General features: G+C 39.6%; 1 protein-coding gene across 1 annotated transcript in view; it reads left to right on the forward strand.

The window, feature by feature from the left end:
* Positions 1-20,122, forward strand: part of LOC132393191 (cilia- and flagella-associated protein 47-like) — a 595,459-nt gene that overhangs the window by 380,441 nt on the left and 194,896 nt on the right. The window contains exons 47-49 of the mRNA XM_059968130.1: positions 7,011-7,154; positions 16,263-16,436; positions 17,349-17,460. Coding sequence (XP_059824113.1) covers positions 7,011-7,154; positions 16,263-16,436; positions 17,349-17,460 — 430 coding nt within the window. The remainder of the gene's footprint in view (positions 1-7,010; positions 7,155-16,262; positions 16,437-17,348; positions 17,461-20,122) is intronic.

Consider the following 20,122-nt stretch of genomic DNA (forward strand, 5'->3'; position numbering starts at 1 on the left):
ATTACACTACAATCACTATATTATTTATTTTAATTCATTGAAAATGTTAATCTTAAATATGAATTTTCTAAAACAGCATTTTAACAATAGTATTTTACTCATTTCTGAATGATTCCAATGAACCTAATCAAAATTTGGCTCACTCATTGAAATAACAGATTTTTTGAAATCTTAATTTTATTTAGAGCAGACTGATTCATTGTTATTAAAGTTAAGATGATGTTTAGGAAATCACTTGCAAATGTTAAGAATATTATTCATCTGACTGGTTGAAAATTATCAGTGATTGCTTCAGCTAAGTCTACAGATGTGCTGATTTAAGACTAACATAATTTGGAGACTCTTTGTGAGTGCTGATTTTCAGTAAATTCATGGTTGATATGATCTTTACCTCAGATTTACTTTTCTATTTGTTGCCTCTAATCCTTTACTCTCCCTTGAACAGAATATTTATCTGGGCCTTAAATGATTTTAATGATTCGGTCTCTACAGGTTTCTGGCTAAGGGAATTCCAAAGATTTCCAGTCTTTTGGGAGAAAGCAAAATCCTCTCTTAAATAGATTTCCCCAACCCTGAAATCAGATTCTGACTCCTTTCTTCATTGAAATCACCTGAGATAAAATCATTCATATTTAATATTTCCTGCTTTTGAACTTTATAATTTTATAAAAATCATTTGCAAAAGAATTCAAATTACATCACCAGCAGCATGTTGAAATATTTTTGAGTTTTACTTAGATTTTAAAGCCATATTCCATAGTTCCAAAATCCCATCAAGCTGACAGAATCCCTTAATCTTGTGAAAATGTGAAATCATCTAAATTATTTTATATGCAAGTTCTCCTTATCATTTAACCCTTGGCCCCTGATATCAATCCAGCAAATCTTCACTGCTCTTCCTTCAAGGTATTCTTCCTGATTTGTAGTTCTCAAAATTGGTCACAATATTCCAAGTTTGATAAAACACAAACCGTGAATAGTTATTTTGATTAGCTGCAGTGACAGATTCTTCCTTCTATATAATATTTCCATTTTATTGAAGTCCAGTTTTCCCTCAACTTCTACATGATTATAGTTGGTAGTTAATAAACTGTAAGTAAGCAGATATGCACACAACAAATGAAAACAGAGCCATGCCATGCTTGCATTTTTACCTTACTGATTTACTGAAAAAAATCTGAAAAACTCTTGACCATGCAAGTATAATTACTGAAATCAGATGCCCACCCACAGAATTATTTGACTTATTATTTTCTAATCAAAATGAATTAAGCCACATATGAATTTCCTTTGGATTGTTATAGATGTATTAGACAACATTACAGCAGACAAAATGATTAAAATAGTATTCTTTATGGAGGAGGATCTGTAACCAGATTATTGGGTAATTTTGCTTCTATTGCATGTCAACTGATAAAGGAGTATTAAAACTGGTCAATGGCAATTAGTAGCTATGAACTGAATCTTCTAGTTAAAAATTTCTATTGAAGAAACTTTAATCATTTATATGATAGTATTCAACTTAATACTGGAGTTGTATTTGATTTTCAAACAGATAATGAGTGGTCAGTTCTTGAATCTGGCTTTTGATGTGAATCTGTAGGGATTTTTCCCCCATTATCATGTCTAGGCGAGAATCAATAAGTATGTTGGAGAAACAGATAGAACCGCTGAAGCTCTATGAAAAGAAGTTGTGGCAAATTGAAGTTGACAGCTGGCGTTGCATTTGGCATTTCTTGATTGAATTAATTTTATTATAATCTTGCATGTCAGTTTTTTTGCATAGTGTAGATGTCATCCAAACAGGATTAATATGCCATGGTTATTTAAATATTACCTTGCAGTAACTATGATATCCAGGAGATACCCAACTCATGACTTCCTCTGACCCCTGCTTAGCATTTCAGCTGCAAATGGTGCTATTTAATCGTGGTGACCAATTGCTTTCTGCTGGGTTAAGTGAGTCCCTATCTCTTCTTTGAATTTAAATTACAGTTAGTGCCCATTTAGTCCCTGATCCCACCGTAGACTGAGTAGGTGTATTTTTTTGGTTTTTAAGGTTGTCTAATAGATTTCAACTGTTCTTTATAAATGAGTCCCAGCACAATTTCACAATGTAGAAAAAGAAATCACCTTGTGTCAGGCTTATTTGCAAAATTCCACTTAGAATTGTATGCCTTGTACTGACTTGCTATCACAAAACAACAAATTTCACAACATAACTCATTTATCATAATCAACCTGATTTTAATTCTGAAAAATAATGATAAATCCATTCATGAGAAGCACAATGAAATGCAAAAAATATTCTTTACAATTTAAGTTTCCTCATATTGAAGCTCAATGTACTTTAGTTTTTTGGGGTCAAATATAATATCATGTCCTATTGTAGATACTCAATTGAAGGATTAATCCTATGTTTGAGGTATGGAAAGCAAAGTTAATGAAGTTAGAAAGTGTTAAATAGAAGAGAATGCTTTATTTGTGGTCTAATCCCTTTTGTATGAGACCTTTCAGTCTTCAGGAAAATATTCCAATGCTTTCCAAATCTGAAATGAGTTGGCAGAGGTATCTCAAAGATCTTTATGGAAGTTAAAGCTGCACAGGGCAACAGATGTTCAAGTCATGTGACCAGGAGCACTCTGTAGAATCTCTCCAGAAAAATCAAAGCTGTATCTCTCCACAAAACTCAAATGTGACTTTGGATGCACATTTTAATAGAAGCATGTGCTTCATTTTAGAATTCATCATACTGCTGCTGTTTGTAGTGCTTGAAAAGGGGTAGTAATCTATGAGTTCAAGGAGAGGGGGCCTTGTGATCCAGCGACCAGACTGACATGATATTCTTTCTTATAAAGCATTGTAAAGGCTGCCTTTAGAAGGATGAATACATTATGGGAAGTTGTAGCTAATCATATTTCAGAGAAAGTCAGGATGTGGTTTGAGTATTGTATACAGTATCAGGAGCTCAGAGTTCTAGATGTGTCAAGTTGAGTTATTATCAGTTTACAACTATTCTGTTTTTGAAAATTATCTTTTGAATTGATGGCTGTAGGCTGCCTGTTTCTGAGTGATCTTATGGAAGAAAGGAGTGATGACCTTGTCAAGTATCTGAGCAAAGTTTTGCACAAAATTCATTGCAATGGTTGACAGATGATACTACTTCAAAAATGCAATTCCAGGATGATATGTTGTAAACTACCTGAAATGCTATTACTGATGCAGTAAATTTTCATTGCATGGTGGCTTTCTTTCTTTATTTGTAATGATTAAAATTGTTTCAATTATTAGTAAAAAAATCATTTTTCAAGTTTAACATTTGACAGCTAGCCTAATATTTCCAAGTTTAGCTTGTGTAGAAGGTGCAATCATGTTTTATGAAAATATATATCTTCAGAATCTTGCATTTTGTTAGGTATGTAGAATTAAATATGGTAATTTTAATTATCCCATTATATTTGCATAATTCTGTTTTATACAGCATCAATGTTCCTGTTAAAATAATTGTGCTTATGTCATTAAATATACAAATAAAACTAATATACCAAAATTAATTACTTCAGCCAATTATTAGATTAAACAGAATTGATTTTAGTGAACTTAAATAATCAAAATACTTGTATGCTTTTTTTACTCAGCTAAAATATATTTTCTTTAGTCCCTGTTCAAGACTTCTGGTTACCTTTCCTTTCCAACGATTATGAAACATCTTTAGCAGATATGATTTCCCTGATTTCCAGATGCTACTTTACCCTTTTTCGAACTCCAATCATTAACAAAATGCAACTCCTCAGCTTTTTCAGTACCTTTATGCAGCAGACTCTGAAATTTTAAAAAAAGACTCTAGCATGCTACCCACTGAACACAAGCTCTCTTTTATCTTAAGCTTCTGTGAAAGAGTGTGCATGGTCTTTGCATAAATTCCTGTGCTCCTTGTGGAAACTTCTGAGTTCTGCACACTTGGACTGAATGCACCCTTCATTCAACATTCCCGCAGTGCAAGTGGTAGCAAGTGCAGTATCATTATATCAATGGTTCTAGCTATTAGGAACTATTAACAAGGCAAAGTTTCAGCTGCTAAGTCTCCAAGTTGCTGTGTAGCTCTAACATATTATCATATTTTCTTATGACATAAAAGAAAACCATTTGACCACTGGAGTTATTTTGGCTAATAGAGCAATCCTATCAGTACTATTCTCCAGCAAACACGAGGAAATCTGCAGATATTGGAAATTCAAACAACACACACAAAATGCTGGTGAAGCACAGCAGGCCAGGCAGCATCTATAGGGAGAAGCACTGTCGACGTTTTGGGCCGAGACCCTTCATCAGGAATAACTGAAAGGAAAGATACTAAGAGATTTGAAAGTAGTGGATGGAGGGGGAAATGCAAAATGTTAGGAGAAGATCGGAGGGGGTGGGATGAAGCTGAGAGCTGGAAAGGTGATCGCCGAAAGTGATACAGAGCTGGAGAAGGGAAAGGATCATGGGATAGGAGGCCTTGGGAGAAAGAAAGAGGGAGGTGGGGGGGAGAACCAGAGGGAGATGGAGAACAGGCAGAGTGATGGGCAGAGAGAGAGAGAAAAAAAACGAACAACTAAATATGTCAGGGATGGGGTAAGAAGGGGAGGAGGGGCATTAACGGAAGTTAGAGAAGTCAATGTTCATGCCATCAGGTTGGAGGCTACCCAGCTGGTATATAAGGTGTTCTTCCTCCAACCTGAGTGTGGCTTCATCTTGACAGTGGAGAAGGCCATGGATAGAAATAGCAGAATGGGAATGGGACGTGGAATTAAAATGTGTGGCCACAGGGAGATCCTGCTTTCTCTGGCGGACTGAGCATAGGTGTTCAGCGAAACGGTCTCTCAGTCTGCGTCGGGTCTCTCCAATATATAAAATGCCACACCGGGAGCACTGGATGCAGTATACCACACCAGCCGACTCACAGGTGAAGTGTTGCCTCACCTGGAAGGACTGTCTGGGGCCCTGAATGGTGGTGAGGGAGGAAGTGTAAGGGCAAGTATAGTACTTGTTCTGCTTACAAGGATAAGTGCCAGGAGGGAGATCGGTGGGAAGGGATGGGGGGGATGAGTGGAAAAGGGAGTCGCATAGGGAGCAACCCCTGTGGAAAGCAGAAGGGGGGGGGAGGGAAAGATGTGCTTGGTAGTGGGATCCCATTGGAGGTGGCAGAAGTTATGGAGAATTATATGTTGGACCTGGAGGCTGGTGGGGTGGTAGGTGAGGACAAGGGGAACCCTATCCTGAGTGGTGTGGCAGATGGATGGGGTGAGGACAGATGTGCGGGAAATGGGCGAGATGCGTTTGAGAGCAGAGTTGATGTTGGAAGAAGGGAAGCCACTTTGTTTAAAAAAGGAAGACATCTCCTTCATCCTGGAATGAAAAGCCTCATGCTGAGAGCAGATGCGACGAAGACAGAGGAATTGTGAGAAGGGGATAGCATTTTTACAAGAGACAGGGTGGGAAGAGGAATAGTCAGGTAGCTGTGAGAGTCTGTAGGCTTATAGTAGATAAGCCGTCTCCAGAGATGGAGACAGAAAGATCAAGAAAGGGGAGGGAGGTGTCGGAAATGGTTCAGGTAAATTTGAGGGCAGGGTGAAAGTTGGAGGCAAAGTTAATGAAGTCAACAAGCTCAGCATGCGTGCAGGAGGCAGCGCCAATGCAGTCGTCGATGTAGCAAAGGAAAAGAGGGAGATGGATACCCATATAGACTTGGAACATGGACTGTTCCACAAAGCCAACAAAAAGGCAGGCATAACTGGGACCCATACGGGTGCCCATGGCTACACCCTTGGTTTGAAGGAAGTGGGAGGAGCCAAAGGAGATATTATTGAGAGTAAGAACTAATTCCGCTAGATGAAGGAGAGTGGTGGTAGAGGGGAATTGGTTAGGTCTGGAATCCAAAAAGAAGCGAAGGGCTTTGAGACCGTCCTGGTGGGCGATGGAGGTATATAGGGACTAGACGTCCATGGTGAAAATAAGGCGGTGAGGACCAGGGAACTTAAAATCATTGAAAAAATTTAAAGCGTGAGATGTGTCACGAACATAGGTGGGAAGAGATTGAACAAGGGGGGATAAAACAGTGTCAATATATGCAGAAATGAGTTTGGTGGGGCAGGAGCAAGCTGAAACTATAGGTCTACCTGGACAGGCATATTTGTGGATCTTGGGTAGGAGGTAGAAACGGGAAGTGCGGGGTGTGGGAAATATGAGGTTGGTGGCAGTGTATGGGAGATCCCCAGAGCTGATAAGGTTGGTGATGGTATAGGAGACAGTGGCCTGGTTCTCCTTAGTGGGGTCATGATCAAGGGGTAAATAGGAGGTATCAGAGAGTTGTCGCTGTGCCTCAGCCAGGTAGAGGTCAGTATGCCAGACAACAACAGCTCCCCCCTTATCAGTGGGTTTTATAGTGAGGTTGGGATTGGTGCGGAGGGAGTGGAGAGCAGAGCGTTTGGAAGGAGTGAGGTTGGAATTGGAACAGGGTGTGGTGAAGTCGAGACGGTTGACGTCCTGTCAGCAATTAGCAATAAAGAGATCCAGAGCGGGATGTCCATGAAGAGGAGTGGGGTTGAAGACGGGAGAAGGGGTCATCGGTGGGGGTAGGAGAGTTATATGCACAGCCATTATCTTCCGTTTAATTGCAAAAGAAGTGTTTCCTTTAGTTAACTTAGCTATTTGAAATTTTTAAATGTAAACATACATATGTAAACATAACAGTCTTTAAAAACTAGTACTGAACTCTATTTTATGTTGGCCGCCATAACATTTGCTTTTATGCTTTATTTGATTTTATAGGACCAAAATGAAATGTAAACTACCAGTTCAAAACTGTTTATTAGCAGGAATATACTGGTGAAAATAATTGATAAATAATTAAAGAAATGATGAGAGCTTAATATTCAGATGCAGTATAATCATTTGGATTGTATTGATTTCTAAGAGACAATTGAAAATAATTTTGATGCTAACATACTGAAAAACTTGTTTTTCAGCAAAATAAGACTCAAGAAGATTGGACAATTCAAGCTGTTCTGGAAGGAAAGGATTTCTTTGGCCCATCAATGCTTCATATACGAGCTTGTGAAACATCAATGTACCCATTAATGTTCAAACCAGATTTTGAGTGTGTAACCAGGGTAAGACTTGATTGCTGTTAAACTTTGCATGTTGAATCCCTGTTAAGCTGTGTTTTGCAGGAAAATGGCCTTTCTTCTACTGAAAACAAAATAGCACAAATAAGTTCCTAACAATCAAGGGATGACTGCACAAGGGGGTGGACGTCAGCAGGTTAGCGTAACTCTATGAGTTTAAAAGGAGACAGTCTTTTTTTCAGCATTTTGATCAAGGGATGACTACACAAGTGCATGGACATCAGCGAGTTGGAGCAGCTCGAAGAGTTTAAAAGGAGACATTTTCCTTCAGTGGTTTGATCGAGGGATGACTGCATAAGCGCATGGGCGTCAGCGAGTTAGACCAGCGTGGAGTTTAAAAGGAGACAGCTTTATGGAGCAGGCTTCGAGGAGTGGGCGACGTAGCAGAGGTAGACAGAATAGGAGGGCTTTGACTGAATGGGGCTTCGGCGATAACAGTTTGAGGCGAGGCAGGTTACCTATGAGGTATAGAAACAGGAAGTATATCTGTGAGGCTGTTGTTCTGTACTGGATGTCCGATGTGTGAAGTCCAGGAGATTCCCAGCCTCCTGGATGGCAACATCTGTGCTAGGTGTGTCGAGCTGCAGCTCCTTAGGGACTGCGTCAGGGAACTGGAGATGCAGCTTGATGACCTTTGTCTGGTCAGGGAAAGTGAGGAGGTGATAGAGAGGAGCTATAGGCAAGTAGTCACACCAGGGCCTCAGGAGACAGATAAGTGGGTAACAGTCAGAGAGGGAAGGGCAAGAGTCAGATACTCAAGATCTGTGGCTGTGGCTGCCTTCTTAACAATAAGTAATCATGTTTGAGTACTTTTGTGGGGGATGGCCTACCTGGGGGAAGCAACAGTGGCTGTACCTCTGGCACAGAGTCTGGCCCTGTGGCTCAGAAAGGTAGGGAACGGAAGAAGGCAGCAATGATAAGGGACTGTATAGTTCGGGGGTCAGACGGGTGAGTCTGTAGATGCAGGAAACAAACACAGATGGTAGTTTGACTCCCAAATGCCAGGGTCCGGGATGTTTCTGATCGCGTCCACGATGAAGTGGGAAGGAGAACAGCCAGAAGTTGTGGTACATATTGGTATTAACAACATAGGTAGGAAAAGGGAGGAGGTCCTGAAAACAGACTACGGGACTTAGGAAGGAAGTTGAGAAGTAGGACCTCAAAGGTAGTAATCTCAGGATTACTGCCTGTGCCACACAACAGTGAGTATAGAAATAGAATGTGGTGGAGGATAAATGTGTGGCTGAGGGATTGGAGCAGGGGGCAGGGATTCAGATTTCTGGATCATTGGGACCTCTTTTGGGGCAGGTGTGACCTGTACAAAAAGGACAGGCTGCACTGGAATCCAAGGGGGACCAATATCCTGGCAGAAAGGTTTGCTAAGGCTATTGTGGAGAGTTTAAAATAGAATTGCTGGTGAGTGGGAACCAAACTGAAGATGGAGAAAGGAAATGTTGGCTCACAAATAGAGAAAGCTTGGAGACAGTGCGAGAGGAAGGATAGGCTGGTGATAGAGAAAGGTTGAGCTTAGACCGATAGTTTGAGATGTGTCTATTTGAATGGAAGAAGCATCATGATCAAAGTGGATAAGCTTAGAAAGTGGATCAGTACTTGGAGCTATGATGTTGTGGCCATTACAGAGACTTGGATGGCTCAGGGATAGGAATAGATACTTAAAGTGCCAGGCTTTAGATGTTTCAGAAAGGACAGAGAGGGAGGCAAAAGAGGTGGGGCACTGCTGATCCAAGATAGTGTCATAGCTGTTGAAAGGGAGGAAATTATGGAAGGATTGTCTATTGAGTCTCTGTGGGTGCAAGTTAGAAACAAGAAGGGGTCAATAACTCTACTGGGTGTTTTTTATAGACCACCCAATAGTAACAGGGACATCAAGGAGCAGATAGGGAGACAGATTATGGAAAGGTGTAATAATAGCAGGGTGGTCATAGTGGGAGATTTTGATTTCCCGAATATTGATTGGCATCTCCCTAGAGCAAGGGGTTTAGATGGGGTGGAGTTTATTAGGTTGTTCACAAAGGTTTCCTGACACAATATGTAGAGAAGCCTACATGAGGAGAAGCTGTACTTGATCTGGCATTGGGAAGTGACTCTGATCAGGTGTCAAGTCTCTCAGTGTGAGAGCATTTTGGAGATAGTGATCACAATTCTATCTCCTTTACCGTAGCATTGGAGAGGGATAGGAACAGACAAGTTAGGAAAGCGTTTAATTGGAGTAAGGGGAAATATGACACTATCAGGCAGGAACTTGGAAGCATTAATTGGGAACAGATGTTCTCAAGGAAATGTATGACAGAAATGTGGCAAAGGGGATATTTGTGTGGCGTTCTGCATAGGTACGTTCCAATGAGACAGGGAAAGGATGGTAGGGTACAGGAACCATGGTGTACAAAGGCTTTTGAAAATCTAGTCAAGAAGAAAAGAAAAGCTTACAAAAGGTTCAAAAACTAGGTAATGATAGAGATCTGTAAGATTATAAGGCTAGCAGGAAGGAGCCTAAGAATGAAATTTGGAAAGTCAAAAGGGGCCATGAGAAGGCCTGGATGAGAAAGTGAAAGTATGGGTTTGTAAATTTGCTGATGACACAAAGGTTGGGGGTGTTGTGCATAGTGTGGAGGGCTGTCAGATGTTACAGAGGGACATCAAAAAATGCAAAACTGAGCTGAGAAGTGGCAGATGGCATTCAACCCAGGTAAGTGTGAGATGGTTCATTTTGGTAGGTCAGATATGTTGGCAGAATATAGTATTAATGGTAAGACTCTTGGCAGTGTGGAGGATTAGAGGGATCTTGGGGTCCAAGTCTATAGGACACTCAAAGCTGCTGCGCAGGTTGCCTCTGTGGTTAAGAAGGCATATGGTGCATTGGCCTTCATCAACCGTGGGATTGAGTTTAAGAGCCGTGAGGTAATGTTACAGCTATATAAGACTCTGGTCAGGCCCCACTTGGAGTGCTGTGCTCAGTTCTGGTTACCTCACTACAGGAAGGATGTGGAAACTATAGAAAGGGTGCAGATGTGATTTACAAGGATGTTTTCTGGACTGGGGAGCATGCCTTATAAGAATAGGTTGAGTGAACTCAGCCTTTTGTCCTGGAGGATGAGAAGTGACCTGATAGAGGTGTATAAGATGATGAGAGGCATTGATCGTGTGGATAGTCAGAGGCTTTTTCCCAGGGCTGAAATGGCTAACATGAGAGGGCACAGTTTTAAGAAGCTTTGAAGTAGTTACAGAGGAGATGTCAGGGGTAAGTTTTTAATGCAGAGAGTGGTGAGTGCATGGATTGGGCTGCCGGTAACAGTGGTGGAGGCAGAAATGATAGGGTCTTTTAAGAGACTCCTGGATAGGTACATGGAGCTTAGAAAAATAGAGGGCTATGTGTATCCCTAGGTAATTTCTAAAGTAAGTACATGTTTGGCACAGCATTGCGGGCTGAAGGGCCTGTATTGTGCTCTCAGTTTTCTATGTTTCTAACAAAAAAAGGGGGAGAATGTGTACTTCCATCAGAGAACACAGAAGTCATTTATGGAGCCTTCCTGTTCATGTAATGACATCTTAAAAAGTGATTTGTGATTCCAGACAATGTTTGATGATTTAAATTTTAATATTAGTTAATATATGCCTGCTGGAATAGATGAATTTTCAGTTTTGTCATTATAGGGTTTCCTTCTGATAATTCCCCTGGTAGAATATTCTACCACCTATGGGAAGTGTGTCCATCTGCAAGCTTTTGTTAAGCCGTACAGAACAGTTGGAGTTGTGGTTAGATTCACAATGGAGGGAGGAACAGGTCATGAACAGTATATTGTGTGAGCTAGAGGGACAGAAAGAAAGAAGTTGGATAACCATCAAGAAAGGCAGCAAGAGCAGGGGGGTAATGCAGAAGTCTCCTGTGGTCAGTGCTCTCTCATTCATATTGTTTTGGTTGCTCTTTAGGAAAGAAAGGTGGCCTCCTTGAGTAATTTGGCAGCAGCAACCAAATTTAAGGCAGTACTGTTGGATCTGACCAACAGCAAGGAAGGGAAATAGTCTAGGCAAACAGTAGAGGTTGGAGATTCATTAGCAAGGGAAACAGAGTAAGACTCCAATGTGGTAGGTTGTTCCTGATGCAAGAGTCAGAGTAGTCTCTCAGGTTGCATGCAAAGCATTCTGAAGGGGAGTTGAGGGGCTTGTGGGGGAAGTAAGATGTTATTGTGGTAAATATTGGTACTAATAGCATTAAATAGGGATGAGGTCCTGCAAAGTAAATTAAGGGAGTTCGGCAGAACCTTTAGGAACAACTCTCAGGATAACTTCTGGTACTACTTGATACTGAGGGTAGAACTGAGAGGATAGGACAACAAACACATGGCTAAAAAAGTGGTGCAGGTGGACTTTAGGTACTTGAATAATTGGGATCACTTCTGGAGCAGATGGGACTTCCACAAGAAGGATAGGTTGCATTGAAACTGGAAGGGGACCAATATCCTTACTGGGAAGAAGGGTGGTTGTTCACAATGGTTTAAGAAAATTTGGTAGTGAAGTGAGATACGTAAGATGCAGGGGCAGCCATCAAGTCCGCTGTATCATTCCATCATGGTCGATTTACTTTCCCTCTCAACTCCATTCTCCTGCCTTCTCCCTGTAGCCTTTGACTACCTTACTAATTAAAAACCTATCAATTCTGCTTTAAATATACCCAATGGCCTCCAGTGCGCAGGTGTAGAGAAAAATATGTAAGATACATCAAGTACAGGGAACAAAGGAAACGGGCATTTTAGGAATTATAGGAGAGCTAGTGGGCTCAAATGCGGTTACCTGAATGTAAAGAACCTTTTAGTTTAGATGTTGGATCAACACTTGAAATTATGATATCATTGTAACCATAAACACAAACACAAACACAAGAGATTCTGTAGATGCTGGAAATCCAGAGCAACACACACAAAATGCTCACCACAAGCAGCATCTATAGAGAGGGATAAAGAGACAGTGTTTTGGGTTGAGACCCTTCATCACTACTGAAATCACAGAAACATTGTTAAGAAAAGGCAAGACTGGGAGCTTAATGTTCTAGATGTTCTAGAAGTTCCAGATGTAACAGAGGGGAATGGAGAAGAATCAGAATCAAGTTTATTGTCACCGGCATGTGTTGTGAAATTTGTTAATTTAGCAGCAGCAGTTCAATGCAATACATAATATAGAAGAAAAAAAGAAATCAATGTAGATCAGTTACACTATATGTATATTGAAAAGATGAAAATCACGCACAAACAGAAATAATACAGATTATTAATAAGATAATTAATAAGTGAGGTAGTGTCCAAGGGTTCAATGTCCATTTGGCAATCGGATGGCAGAGGGGTAGAAGCTGTTCCTGAATCACTGAGTGTGTGCCTTCAAGCTTCTGTACCTCCTACCTGATGCTAACAGTGAGAAAAGGGCAATCCCTGGGTGACAGGGTCCTTAATAATGGATGCTGCCTTTCTGAGACACCGTTCCTTGAAGATGTCCTGTGTAGTCTATACCCAAGATGGAACCGATTAAATTTATGACCCTCTGCAGCTTCTTTCGGTCTTGTGCAGTAGCCCCCCCCCCCCCACGCTGCCCCCCAACCTGCCCATACCAAACGGTGATGCAACCTGCCAGAACTCTCTTCACAGTATATCTCTTGAAGTTTTTGAGTGTTTTTGTTGACATACCAAATGTCTTCAAACTCCAAATGAAGTATAGTCACTGTCTTGGTTTCTTTATAGCTGCTTCAATATGTTGGAACTACATTAGGTCCTCAAAGATCTTGACACCCAGGAACTTGAAATGCTCAGTTTCTCCACTTCTAATCTCTCTATGAAGATTGGTATGTGTTCTTTCGTCTGACCCTTCCCGAAGTCCACAATTACCTCTTTCGTCTTACTGACATTGAGTGCAAGGTTGTTGCTGTGACCCCACTCCATTAGTTGGTATATCTCATTCCTGTGCGCCCTTTCATCTCCATCTGAGATTCGACCAGCAGTATCAGCAGCAAATTTATAGATGGTTTGAGCTATGCCTAGCCACACAGTCATGGATATAGAGCGAGATGAGCAGTGAGCTAAGCACACACCCCTGAGGTGTGCCAGTGTTGGTCGTCAGTGAGGAGGATATGTTATCACCAATCTGCACAGACTGTGGTCTTCTGGTTAGGAAGTATAGTATCTAACTGCAGAGGCCCAGGTTCTGTAATTTATCAATCATGATCATGGGAATAATGGTGTTAAATGCTAAACAACAGTCAATGAAAAGCAGTGAAGAGGAGAAGGAGTCACATTATTGATTAGAGAGGATATACTTTGGAAAAGGAGAGGGGAAGTCACTTTACTGGCATTATATTATAGGTTTCCCAATAGCCAACAGGAATTAGAGACACATGTATGTAAGCAAATGACAAAAGGTCGTAAGAACAGTTGAAGTATAATAGTAATGATTTTAACTTGCACATTATTGACTGGGATTGCCTTAGTGCAAGGGACTTAAATGAAGTATAATTATTTTACTTGCATTTAGTAGTTTTATTGAGAGAATATGGAGAAATTCCTGTTAAAGATAGACCATAAATTTGAGTTTATCTGAAATGAAACTGGACTGATGGTGGAAGTATCTATGGGGTACAGTGTCCAAGATACTATACTTCTCAAAAAATTATGGAAAGGGATGAATTTGGTCCTAAAGTTAAACTCTTTAATTGCCGAAGAGTGTAAGAGAGTACCTGGTGTAAGAAGATTGGATGCAGATACAGATGGACCTCACAAGTCTGAGTCTTTTAATAGAGTATAAGTAAGAGTACAGGACCAACATATTTCAATAAGGGTGAAAGGTAACGATGCCAAGATTAGAGAATCTTAGTGGAAAAGAAGTAAGCACATAGCAGAGGCAACTGGAATCGAGGGAGTCTACTGAAGAAAATGGATGGTATAGGAGAGAACTTACGATGATTCTACCACTAGCAGAAGAAGTACTAAATCTGCCCATTTACCTCCTCTCTCACCTCCATTCACTCTTTCCAAGCACTTCTTCCATGTAAGGCTACACTTCACCTGCAAATATTTTGGGGTCATTCTCTATATCCTGTGCTTCCGATGTGACCTTCTCTACGTTGGTGAGACCAGGCGTAGATTGGGGGACTGCTGTCGAGCACCTTTGCTCCATATGTTACAAGCAGGACTTCCTAATGGCTAGCATTTTAATTCCAATCCTCATTTCCATTTCAATGTGTTGGTCCATAGCCTTCTCTGCTGCAATGATGAGGCCACTCTCAGGTGGAGAAGCAACACCTCATAGTCTGTCAGGGTAGTCTCTAAATTGATGGCATAACATTGATTTCTTGAACTTCTGTTAATTTTCCCCCTCCGCTTCCCTTTTCTTCTATTCCCTACTGTGTCTCCCCTTTTACCTCTTCTCTTTTCCTCACCTGCATATCACCTCCCACTTGTGCCCCTCCTCCTTCCTTTTCTTCCAAGGTCTACTCTCCTCTCCTAACATATCCCTTCTTCTTCTTCAGATCTTTACCTTTTCCACCATCAGCTCCCAGCTTCTCACCACCCCCTCTCCTCATCCACGGTTTCACCTATCAGCTTCCAGCTTGTGCTTCTATCCCTTCTCCCACCTTCTCATTCTGGCTGCTTCCCACTTTCTTTCCAGCCCTGATGAAGGGTGTCAGCCCAAAACGTTGACTGTTTGTTCCTTTCCATAGATGTTGCCTGACTTGGTGAGTTCTTCCAGCATTTTGTTTGTGTTGCTCTGGATTTCCAGCATCTGCAAATCTCGTGTTTATAACTTAAGATAGAAATTAAGAGGGAGTAAAGGTGCCATGAACATCACGAAAACTTAAAGAGAATCCCAAGACATTTTATGTGTATCAGGAAGGTGTAGGTAGCCAGGGAAAGCTAGAGTCCCTGAAGGATATCATATACCTTTTGCTAGGTCTTATAACAGAGAACCAAAATACACAGAGTGGATCTGTTCACAGACTTGTTATTACTTACAAGGAGAAGCACCTCTACTCCTCATGGTGGCAGGATGCTTCTAATTTTCATTTTTTAAATTCATTTTCAGACTATTTTTTGGCTGTTATCCATATTGAAGATCCTGAGGGGCAATATTTATGAACGTTTGAAGAGGCATAATATGATTAGCAATAGTCAGCATGGTTTTGACAAAGGCAGGTCGTGTCTTACGAGCCTGTTTGAAATTTTTGAGGATGTGACTAAACACATTGATGAAGGTAGAACAGTAGATGAAGTGTATATGGATTTTAGCAAGGCATTGGATAAGGTACCCCATGCAAGGCTTATTGAGAAAGTAATGAGGCATGGGATCCAAGGGGGCCTTGCTTTGTGGATCCAGAATTGGCTTGCCCACAGAAGGCAAAGAGTGGTTGTGGACAGGCCATATTCTGCATGGAGGTCTGTGACGTGTAGTGTGCCTCAGGGATCTGTTCTGGGACTCTTTCTCTTTCTGATTTTTATAAATGACCTGGACAAGGAAGTGGAAGGATGGGTTAGTAAATTTGCCGATGACACAAAGGTTGGGGACATTGTGGATAGTGTGGAGAGCTACCAGAGGTTACAGCAGGACATCAATAGGATGCAAAACTAGGCTGAGAAGTGGCAGATGGAGTTCAACCCAAATAAGTGTAAGGTGGTTCATTTTGGTAGGTCAAATATGATGGGAGAATATAGTATTAATGGTAAGACTCTTGGCAGTGTGGAGGATCGGAGGGATCTTGGGGTCCAAGTCCATAGGACGCTCAAAGCTGCTGTGCAGGTTGACTCTGTGGTTAAGAAGGCATACGGTACAGCTGCCGTTAGATTTTGTTTAGTACTCCGTATTCATTGTTTATTACAGAAACCTATGCACCCTTCAAGTTATATGGATTATGTAATAGCAGATTATTTTAGTTGCTTTCATCAGCTTTGTTAATTTTGCCAAGCATTTTACATTTTGTTAGGAAATAGTTACCCAATACACTATAATATTTGATTGTATACAAAGGAGTAAAAGCTCGACAATGAAAGAAGATTTTTTTATCTGACAATTGCTCTTGCACTTCTTCCTTTCTCACAGGGTAAACTTGTCCTGGCAAACCTAACAGATGGTACTGAGCGCATCTTCAACCTCAAAGGGATAGGCAAAATGCCAGCAGCAATGGATCATATTGTGATAGACTGCCAAGTAAAACAGATTACAAAGAAGGTCATAATGGTTCCCAATTACACTCAAACTAAATTAACATGTAAGGTGAGATGTTTAGACTTGACCACATTCAGCTTGATATCCTCTGAGAAAGAAAGTTAAGTCTTTGAGTGGTGTGGATATGTGAATTACTCTTAATAGAAAGGAGGTAATGATAAAAGTTTTTGTAAATGTGTTTCACATGTTGATACTCTGCACTTTAAAAGATGTCATTGGTGGGTAAGTAAAGCATCTGCCTATATTTTGGTACACAACAGACAATATTAGAATTCAGCAGGTCAGGCAAACAGGTCTAATGAAAGCTTTGATGAAGGATTGCTGATCTGAAGTGTTGATTTTCTTCATCGATACTGCCCAGTCTGTTCAGAGTTTCCAACTTCTTCTTCCTTTCTTTCAGATTTCCCAATTCTGCAGTTTTTGTTTTGATTCTGATTTTTTTTTTGTAAAATATCACATAAAAGATGCAAAGAAAGTTTTTATTAGATTCATAGAACCCCAATTGCTCTGATAATCCCATGTATTTCAAACAGCTTTCCTGGCAATTGAGCCAGAGATTCAGTTTAGGGATCATAACAATACATTTGAGACTCACAGTTTTGCTTTTATTTAATTGAAGACTGGGTATCAAATTGGTGTTGCAGGAACATGTGGGTTTCAAGAAGGTCATAACTGAAATTGACCCTGAGGCTATCTTGTTATTGCTTTGGCTATATGTACTGTATGTTACTTTGTAAGTATGTGACTCTATACTGTTGAGTGTACCTGCAAGTAATGGAATGTACATAAATATCCAATTTGTTGCAGCTTTTCAATAATCTATTGGAGCTCTGGCAAGACTTGCCAATAAATTGCAGTTGTATTACAACCATTTACAAAAGTTAATAATTGTTAAAGTAAAATTACCTATGTGAATGAACTTGCCTTATTTTACTAAAATGGATAAAAATATGTTTCCAGGTTATTTCAGACATGTTAATAGTGAGTGGAGAACCATTTGTTACCTTAAAAGCTGGACAAACTGTCCCCTATGAAATCAATGTTTTACCGTGGAAGCGAGGAAACTTTACAGGTATGGCTACCAATTAAACAAATAGAAAACATTTGAATAATTTATATTAATTTTCAGGGAAGTTATCAAGTGAATGTATTGCATGTGAATGCAGCTTATATGACATTTCAATATGATTTTGATGAAATAATGTGTAAGAAGCATGAGAAATTTAAAGCCCAAGTTTCAAAGAAAAAATGGGGGATTTTGATCTGGAGATGGTTGAATGATAGAAAACAGAAGAAATTGATCTAAAATATGTGGGTTATGCACAATGCATACCACTTTACTTGGACCACTTTGATTCTCCATCCGAATAAAGGATCTTGCCTCCAGATTTGGATTATGCATTCATTCACTTATAGATACAGTACTTTCTATCTTTCTACTTGTTCTTTAATTTAAGTTAATTGAATTTAACTATGAACAACCTTTTTGTGTCACAACATTTAACTTTTAATACTTCTACTTTGAAGCCTTTATTTGACATTCTCTTCATGCCTACCCATTCTCTAGCCTCTAAAATGCACTGAAATTATTTTGGTGTTATCTTGACTCCATGAGTCTCGAGAGAGTGACTTCAAGCCTTACACCAATACATTCTCTATACTGTACACAATGCATTCTCTACCCACTCTTATAAAATGAAAAGAGAATTATGTAAACATTAATGTAACGTGAATTATGTACACATTAAAGTATGCAGGAATATACTGTATAAATGTTATATCTTTAATTTTCATTGTGGGTGAGCATTGACTATTTTTGTAGTCATTTTACCAGCTCTATGTTATCCAGTGCAAAGAATAAGTCAATGTCAGAATGCTACTTACCTGGTTATGCTAAACCAAGAAAATAAATAAAATCTGAGTCTTTTACCTTCATGGGTAAGGTAAAAAGTTTAGTTCTGTGAGACAATGCAAATAAATTAAAAGTTAAGTAAATGTAAAAATGACCCAAGTTCAAGAAATAACGAATCAAAGCTTCATTTGAATTGGGTGATAGGTGAGAGAGGGATATTAAACACAATGGGACATTGAAGACAGTTCAGCTTATTTGAAAAAAATAAGTTTGAAAATTAAGCACAACATATGATACAATTTCCAGTAGCTGTTCCTGGTGGCTAAGGTTTCTTAAGACATTGTTGCTTAACATTCTTGTATTGTTTGCAAATCTTTCAATGCTACTCCTTAAAGAGGAATTTTTTCAGTTTAAAACTTAACCCCCTTAAAGTCTATGTCTCAAGAAAAGTCCCTTGGATATCCATTAAGCATGATATTGTAAGATTGTTCATTGATCACTGAATTCTTTTGTCTGCCCCCAATGGAGGAGACATCATCAACAGATGTTTTTAACGTCCTTGTACCAGCAAGCTCTTTGGGTAAAAACAATTTTAGTTAACTTCCTGCTGCTGGATATTGATCTCGTTAATGAAACACACTTCAGAAGATTGAATTTTGCTTTGATAATCTTTTCTTGGATAAATGTTCTCTTTTAAATACAGATCAAAAGTCAGTTTAGAGATGAAAAACAAATGGAAAAGATTTGGTGCAAACAGACTGTGAAATTATTTGTGAAGTGAGAACCTGAATTAACATTTCAAGCTGGAATTTTTTATCAGGGCTGAAAAAAAATTAGAAATTAGACATATTTAAGCTGGAGAAAGGTGGAATGACCATTGGTGTGATGGGGTAGCCATCACACATAAAATAATCTATTGTGGTCTATGATTGACCATGAGAGAATGATAGTGGGTATAAACATGGAAGATATTCCAGAAAAAATGTAAGTAGAAGATTAATAAAAATAGAAGATAAAAAAAGAAAAAAAATGAAAAACTGGAATTTTAAATTACACTGTACATGTGAATCACATTTGAAAAAGCTTGAAATTAAAACAGAATGCTGCAAATACGCAACAACTCAGATGGAGAGAGAAGAAGTGAAGTAATGTATCAGGTTGATGATCTACTGGTCAGTTCTGATACAAATGGGAAATGCAATTTATTTGAAATTTCTGATCTCATCATTAAGTCTTGAGTTGGAAGATGTGATGATCTTCCTTGAATTTAAATCTATCTTCGTTGGAACAGTGTGAGGGTCTGAGAGAGATCAAAGTGGGAATAGGATGGAATTTTAAAGTGACAGACAAATGGAAACTAAAGCTCGCCCTTGTGGACATGCTGCAAATGGTCACCCAATCTGTTTTTGTTTTTCCAATTTTGCACAGAGCACAATGTGAAAACTTGATCAAAGCACCAAAAATTGGAGTCTGCGCTTGAATAGTAACTTTAAAAAACAGTACATATGGGTGCCATGCTGCATTTGTACAAAATTTTGGTTAGTCTGCACTTACTGCATTGTGCACCAATTTTGATCACCCAGAATCAAAAAAGATGTGGTAGCAATGGAAAAGGTTCATAGAGATTAACTAGGATATTGCCAGGAATGAAGGGCTGTAGCTATGAGGAAAAGATGGATAGGCTGGTTTATTCTTACCGAAACCTAAGGGGCTAAGAGGTTCATAATATTATGAGGGGCGGGCCTGGATACGACAGACAGTAAGAATCTTTTTTTTTCAGAACTAGATAGCACAGGTTTAGGTGAAAGGGGAGCAATTTAAGAGAGAAAGGTGTGAGTTTTTCCACTCAGAGGGTGATGAATATCTGGAACATGCTGCCAGG

Source organism: Hypanus sabinus, chromosome 4 (genome assembly GCF_030144855.1).
Source record: "Hypanus sabinus isolate sHypSab1 chromosome 4, sHypSab1.hap1, whole genome shotgun sequence".
Lineage (NCBI taxonomy): Eukaryota > Metazoa > Chordata > Chondrichthyes > Myliobatiformes > Dasyatidae > Hypanus > Hypanus sabinus.